This window comes from Eublepharis macularius, chromosome 17, assembly GCF_028583425.1.
Source record: "Eublepharis macularius isolate TG4126 chromosome 17, MPM_Emac_v1.0, whole genome shotgun sequence".
NCBI classification, from domain to species: Eukaryota; Metazoa; Chordata; class Lepidosauria; order Squamata; family Eublepharidae; genus Eublepharis; species Eublepharis macularius.
The window spans coordinates 13478500-13485176 of NC_072806.1; the positions used below are offsets into that span (position 1 = coordinate 13478500).

The window sequence follows — 6677 nt, forward strand, 5'->3', positions numbered from 1 at the left end:
TGCCTTTCAGCCGTCCGAGTGAGCCCGTGCCATTCCCGGCAACCTTCCATCATCTCCGACGCGTCGGCGGCAGAAGGCGACCGGTCCTCCACGCCGAGCGACATCAACTCGCCACGGCACCGAACGCATTCGCTCTGCAATGTAAGGCGCCTCTGCAGGTCATTTGCTGTTCCTAACACTGTTCTGCTCGCATTTGCTTCTCTGCCTGGTCTTGGCTGCGCCGTCTCCTCCGACTGTCGGCTGCTTCTGCTGCTGCTTGTTCTTGCTGCTTTCTTTATAAGCGACATAACCTCTTCCGAATCTAACCTCCCTTCTGCCAAGAGAACTGGTGATGTGTGAGCTGCCTTGGGCTGGTTCGGATCAGGGGTTCGGCTCGCCTGGTAGAGAGATGCTCAGCCGTTCTGCGGGGCCAAAGTCTCACTTCACACTACCTACCCTGAGGTCTTTTCAAAATGTATTATTATTCATTTATTAGATTTTTATTCTGCCCTTCCTCCAAGGCAGAGTATATGGACAACTTCTTTCCCTCGCTTCATTTTATCCTCACAACAACCCTGTGAGGTAGAGTAGGCAGAAAGAGAGTGACTGTCTGTAGGTCACTCTGCTCTTAGTAAGAGTAGGAATTTGAACTTGGATCTTCTCCAGTTACAGTCTGACATTCTGACCACTTTTCCACATTGGCTGTTTTTAATTGGAGGTTCTGAGATTGGATTGAAGACCTTATCAGTTCAGTTCAGTTTATTCCGCTTAGAAGCCCATAGGCCATACACTCTAACAGAATTTAAGAATTAAATATAGCAGTTCAAGAACATGTACAGTGCAGTTTTTACTAAGGCTACGCAGTAATCGTTTTAATTTTGAGAAGAGAAACACTTCTGCCAGGACTGAATCATGTTCTTAACATAATTTTTTTTTAAACCCTTATTTATCCTATAATTGTGATCCACCCTGGTGTCAAGGCCAGGGCAACAGCTGAGGCAGAGGGCCAGCCCTCAACTGGAGATGTTGGGTCATTCTCCCATTTCCTCATGGGAGAAGGGCTAGGAAGTTACACAGTGAAAGAAGACATGGCTATCCTCTGAGTGGCGCATGTTATTCTCCCCTCTTCCACCACATCCTCAGAGCAGGCCTCTGTGATAGGTTAGTCCGAGAGCGATTGTCTCAAGGGTGCTGAGAGGGAATCTGAGCCTGAGTTTTCCCCATCCTAGTCCAACGCTCTAACCAGTGCACCACACTGCCCACTAATCCCATTCTGCTTTCCTCCTACCAGGTCTTTCCATCAGTGGATAGACCGTTGCAATACTGCAGAGGCCATACACTCTAACAGAGTTTAAGAATTAAAAATAATGGTTAAAGAAAAGGTTGCCACGTCTACAATGCAGTTTTGACAGAGGCTACTCAGTAATAGTCTTAATTTTGAAGCGTCAGAAATGTTTGAAAGCCTCAGTAGCCATTTTTTTAAAGACTCTCTCTCTCTGGCTAGTTCATGCTTTGGACAGTGAAAGAAAATAGGGGATAGCGAGTCAACTTCAGCCAAAGGGCAGTTGCAGAAGCGTTGATCTGATGGTATTTTGAGGAAGCGGCCCTTCGTCTGGGCTGTCAGCAGTGCGTTGCGACGCGCAACCATGTATGACCGCCTCAGTTTTGGGACTACTAGCATACTGAGGTAATGAGGCTGGTCGAACTGGGTCAGATATTTAATTCCCATGTAGAGCGGGGAGCATTTTCATGCCGCGTCCTTTAGAAGGAAGTCCCTGCTTAAGCAACTTCTCTATAAGTAGTTCTCATCTTTTCCCAGTTAAAGCTCTTGGGTCCCATGAACCTTATGCATGTAAACGGTGTGTATTCCTACTCATTTCCAGTCCCTCCCCTTGAACTTCGCTGGAAATAGTCCTAATAAAATAATTAATACTATGGCTGAGACAATTGTGCATGTCTTCTAAGAAAAATTAGAACCAAATCATCTGGCCAGGATTTTGCTTTTTTACTTTTTTGACTTAAAAAAAAGAGGAAAAGAAACATCATCATTTTATAAACCTTTAGGCCTTATTACATGTGAAGTGAGTGTTTTTGCCTCTAAGTACATCACATTTATGTCTACTTCCATTATAGGAATACTTCCTCTGTACACGAAGCTTCTGTTTAGCTAATAGCCATTTACGCTCCCATGCCCCTAGCAGCTGGTATTCAGAGGTACACTGCCTTTAAACATGGAGGTTTTGTTTAGCTCTCCGTACTAACAGATGTTGGCAGATTTCTCTGCCATGCATTTCTCTTAACTAGATGCGCTCATTTCTCCGTTTCGTCTTGCAAATTACCTTGGAGATAAAGGATACATCTTCATTGCAGAGGGGGGAAAGTCCGACAGCTGGCTTTTTCTTTTATTTCCTGGCCTTGGACAGGAAAAGGCAACCATCCCTCAGGGGAGAAACCAAAAAGGGGGTGGGGGAGTATTTGTTTAGTTTTATTTTGTTTGCAAAAAGCATGCTGGCTCTGCAGACGCCAAGCCCTATTCGTGCTCATTACCAAACCCTGACCTTTCTTTTTCTCCTGGCAGGGAGATAGTCCTGGACCGGTACAGAAAAACTTGCACAACCCAATTGTCCAGGTGAGAATCGCTTCTCCTCTAGGTCCTGTTACAAGCAAAAAAAGGGAGGGACTTCTTTGGACCCATCTGTAGGGCTTAAGTTGAGACCTGCTCCAAGTGTATTGATGCTTTTTGCTTGCAAAGCCCTTAGCATTTATGGGAGGCTGGCTTCCAAGTCAAAGAGGACTATCATTGGAGAGCTGGTGGGCCAGTTGAGAATTTGGGAAAAGTTTGCCCAGCAGGGTGGGGCCTTCATGGCCTGGTATGATATGTCAGTTCCGGAAGTGATGTCATCACACTGGAGCCAGGAAAGTACATGCGGGAGGATCATTCCTAATGAGAGTACCGGAGATCCCCCCCTCTTCCTACGGTCCGGTATTTTTGCAGAGACCATCTGCCAACCCTAATGTTTGGAAGGTTCAAAATTTCAATTATTTTCTGTGCTTCCTCCTTGCCCCGCTTACCTCGGAATATAAGCCCCGTTCCTTTCTCGCTCACTTCTTACAAGGCTAAAAACCTTTTCCTCCTCAGTCTCTAGAGGACCTCGAAGACCAAAAAAGGAAAAAGAAGAAAGAGAAAATGGGATTCGGATCCATCTCTCGGGTGTTTGCCAGAGGGAAGCAGCGGAAATCCCTCGACCCCGGCCTTTTTGATGGTACTGCCCCCGATTACTACATAGAGGAGGATGCGGACTGGTGACCGCCTGCCCCGCCCTCTCCCGCTTCTGGTGCGTGTGCGTGTGTGGGAGTGTCTGTGTGCGCAAGCAAACACCGCCAGCTGAACCCGGCGGATTGCGAGTCCGTTGCCTCTTCTGCGTTGCCTCTTCTGTAACCGCTGTACATAACCCCCAACGATTCTACGTGTGAACCCCATTAACTGTTGTCTATGGAGCGATGCCAGTCGTGTTGGTGTAGCCTTCCTTGGTTCTGTTTTGAGGAGGGGGAGGTTCCCTTCCTGGTTTTCCTGGTTTTTCTCCCCCTCCCCTTCCCTTTTTTTTGTGCATTTTCCTCCTCCTTTTTACGAAACTTGAAAACTTGAAGGACTGCTGTGTATTTGTAAATAACTGACAACGACGACAAAAAAAGAAATTTTGTGCACTGTGTGCTTGTAAATGTCTCTTGTCCCAAACGCTGTTCTTCTGGCACCCAGTCCCAAGGTGCCGCCTGAATCTTGTCTGTTTGCAAAGATGGCTGCCAGGAGAGGGAAGCGTACATCCTGTTCACAGGGCATACCCACTTTATCAAGAAGGGCAGCCCAACTTAGGGTGAGTTTGGACCAGAAATGGGCAACTAGAAGTCTGTTTGAAGCAAACTTTTTTAGGCTATTTGCATACAAATCAAGGTATGGGGAAAGAAAATGACCGTAATTTTGCTCAATTGGGGGGGAAAGTGTGTTGACATTGTAAAAGAAAATTCACACTTTGAACGTACCCTTTATATTTTTCTGCGCAAAGGCCTGGTTACATTGGCATGCAAGTGCTCTTCAATAGTGAAGCCAGAGGGTGCCAGCCGCGCTATAGAATCTGGCTAGTGTAATGTAAAGGCAAAGAGAATGTATGGAAGGCTGCCTGTTCAGATCTCACCTCTGCCACGTCCTCAAGAGATGCCCTTAGGGCAAGCCCTCCTAATTCCTCATCTACAGGAGGGGAATCATAAGACTGGCCTTCCTTATAGTGCCGTTGTAACAATTACTGTGATCATATATGTGAATAGCTTTGGACACTGAAATCACTAAACAAATATCAGAAGTTATTATCCACCGGGGAGTAAATTGATGCGGCCAAATGCATTCCTGGCCTCAGTGCCACTATCTGGAGATTGCAATGGCGGGAAGGGAGAAAGTAGAAGTTGTCCATCCTTGGTTTGCATATGTTGAGCAAAATCTCGCTGCGAGGTGACGGGTCCCTCTATTCGGTATATTGCTCTTTCTTAGAAATGTGCCCCCCTTTCGGTGAAAGACAGACAGAACAGACAGACAGCTCCTTCCTGCTCTCCCCCGCAACATGAAAACTACCCTCTAGGGTCATAGACCCAGAGGAGTTAGCCGTGTTAGTCTGTAGTTGCAAAAATGGCAGAGAGTCCAGTAGCACCTTTAAGACTAACCAACTTTACTGTAGCATAAGCTTTCGAGAACCACAGTTCTCTTCGTCAGATCTGATGAAGAGAGCTGTGGTTCTCGAAAGCTTACACTACAGTAAAGTTGGTTAGTCTTAAAGGTGCTACTGGACTCTCCGCCATTTTTTACCCTCTAGAGTGGCAATTTTAGAAGAGTAACTAAGGACAGACAACAGAGACTGATTTACACCACAGTGAGATTTGTCTGCAAAAGACATCCTATAAACACCCCCCTCAGGAGCATTTCAGATGTGATACTTTTCCAACGTGGAAATGGTGTTGTGGCCCTGAAGGGCTTCCCGCTGTGGACGGCAAATTAGAATTCATGCTGTGGATCATAAGCAACCATTTTTCTATACTGAATCTTTTTTTTTCCTGTGCAAGAAAACTTTCACATCCCTGCTTACCGCCCCAGAACACCCAACCGGGCTGATCTCTTCCAGGCCAGATTCAAAATAACAGAAAAAAGCAGGCGTGCGTGTTCTTCCCTCTGCCCTCTTTCTTCCTCGTTTGTTTAGTTTCGTTTGATGCTTTCTCATCCAGAATAATTCTTTAACCCTCTTTTCTCTCCTATTTTTTAATTTATTTGCGTAATACAGAAGATGTATTCTAGCTAAATTATTACATAAATATTAGAATTTATATTTTTCCACGGTGGGTGGGGGTGGTTCGGATGGGTGGTGTTTCTACTTCTCTGCTGTCTGGGAGTTGAATTTGTGGAGCTGTGGAGTATGATGGATTAGATGCCAAGAGAACAAATATTCTTTTGCCCGATTTCCTTCTTCCTGTCCCTGTCCTGCCTCCCCTTCCAGACTCTTCAAGGTGCTTTTCGATCCCAAGAGGCAACTCAGCTGTTAAAAGCTGTTTTCACCCAGACCTGCTGGGGCGAGTCACCTTCTGGCTAATCCAGGTGACCCCCTGCCACTTAACACTGCAGAGGCATTCCCATTGTAAATGTTTCTCTACCTTTCACTGGGCATCAAGTTGCCCCCCCACCAAACTCCTTTTCTCTCTGTCCCGTTTCCTTGCCTGGAGTAAACAGCTAGTATAGCTGTTTCACATGCAAGAGCAGGGACATGCTTATGATGTGCCGAAAGCCTTTTCGTCTCAGAAATGTCTTAAAAGTTTTATCTTTCAGCCACGGAACGTTCCACACAGTCCTTGGGTCTGAAGTGAGCAGACGAGAGAGTCTTGGGGAGAACAGCCAACATGTTTCCTTACGGTCCCAGCTACAGAAGCAAGCAGTGTCCCTGAAACTCTGGTATTTCATGTCCACAAAGATCAGCCAGAGGAGTTAGCCGTCTTCGTCTGTAGTTGCAAAATAGTAAAGAGTCCAGTAGCACCTTTAAGACTAACCAACTTTATTGTAGTGTAAGCGTTCGAGAACCACGGCTCTTTGTGCATCTGATGAAGAGAGCTGTGGTTCTCGAAAGCTTACGCAACAATAAAGTTGGCTGGTCTTAAAGGTGCTACTGGACTCTTTACTATTAAAGATCAACCAACTTCTCTTGGCTCCGTGAGCCAGCCTGGCCAGTTCATGCCAGCACTGGGCATTTGGGTGTCTTTTTTGTCCTCTTACTATCCAGACTCTAGTTTGGTCCTGGCCAATTGTTATTTTATTATTACAGCATTAATATTCTGGCATTTGCATGCCAGTTCTCTTCCCAAAGTGGCTTACGGAAATTCCAAATGTACAAAACAAGCAATTTAAATCAGTGCTGTTCAGATTGATCAAACCAAGGAAATGCACTCATCCTGGGCAGGTTCTGCTTCACCCGAGCTATGAGCTGTGGGTCAAAAGCTTTTTGACCTTTCAGCCTTACAGTTCACACCTCTGCCAATACCCAGACTTAAGCATCTACAGAGAAAGGTGAAAACAAATTCAGTCCTGCTGGTACTCAGCAGCAGCTAGCCAGATAACAGGTTCTTCCTCCCTTGCTAGCTTCAGTGTGTAAGCTGAAGTTTGCATTTGGCCA

General features: G+C 45.9%; 1 protein-coding gene across 3 annotated transcripts in view; it reads left to right on the forward strand.

Moving 5' to 3' along the window:
- Positions 1–4664, forward strand: part of KAZN (kazrin, periplakin interacting protein) — a 247524-nt gene extending 242860 nt beyond the window's left edge. For all 3 annotated transcript variants that reach the window (XM_055001008.1, XM_055001009.1, XM_055001010.1), the window contains exons 6-8: positions 11–141; positions 2558–2608; positions 3119–4664. In XM_055001008.1, the coding sequence (XP_054856983.1) occupies positions 11–141; positions 2558–2608; positions 3119–3286 (350 nt within the window). In that variant the 3' untranslated portion in view covers positions 3287–4664. The remainder of the gene's footprint in view (positions 1–10; positions 142–2557; positions 2609–3118) is intronic.
- Positions 4665–6677: the final 2013 nt, after the last annotated feature.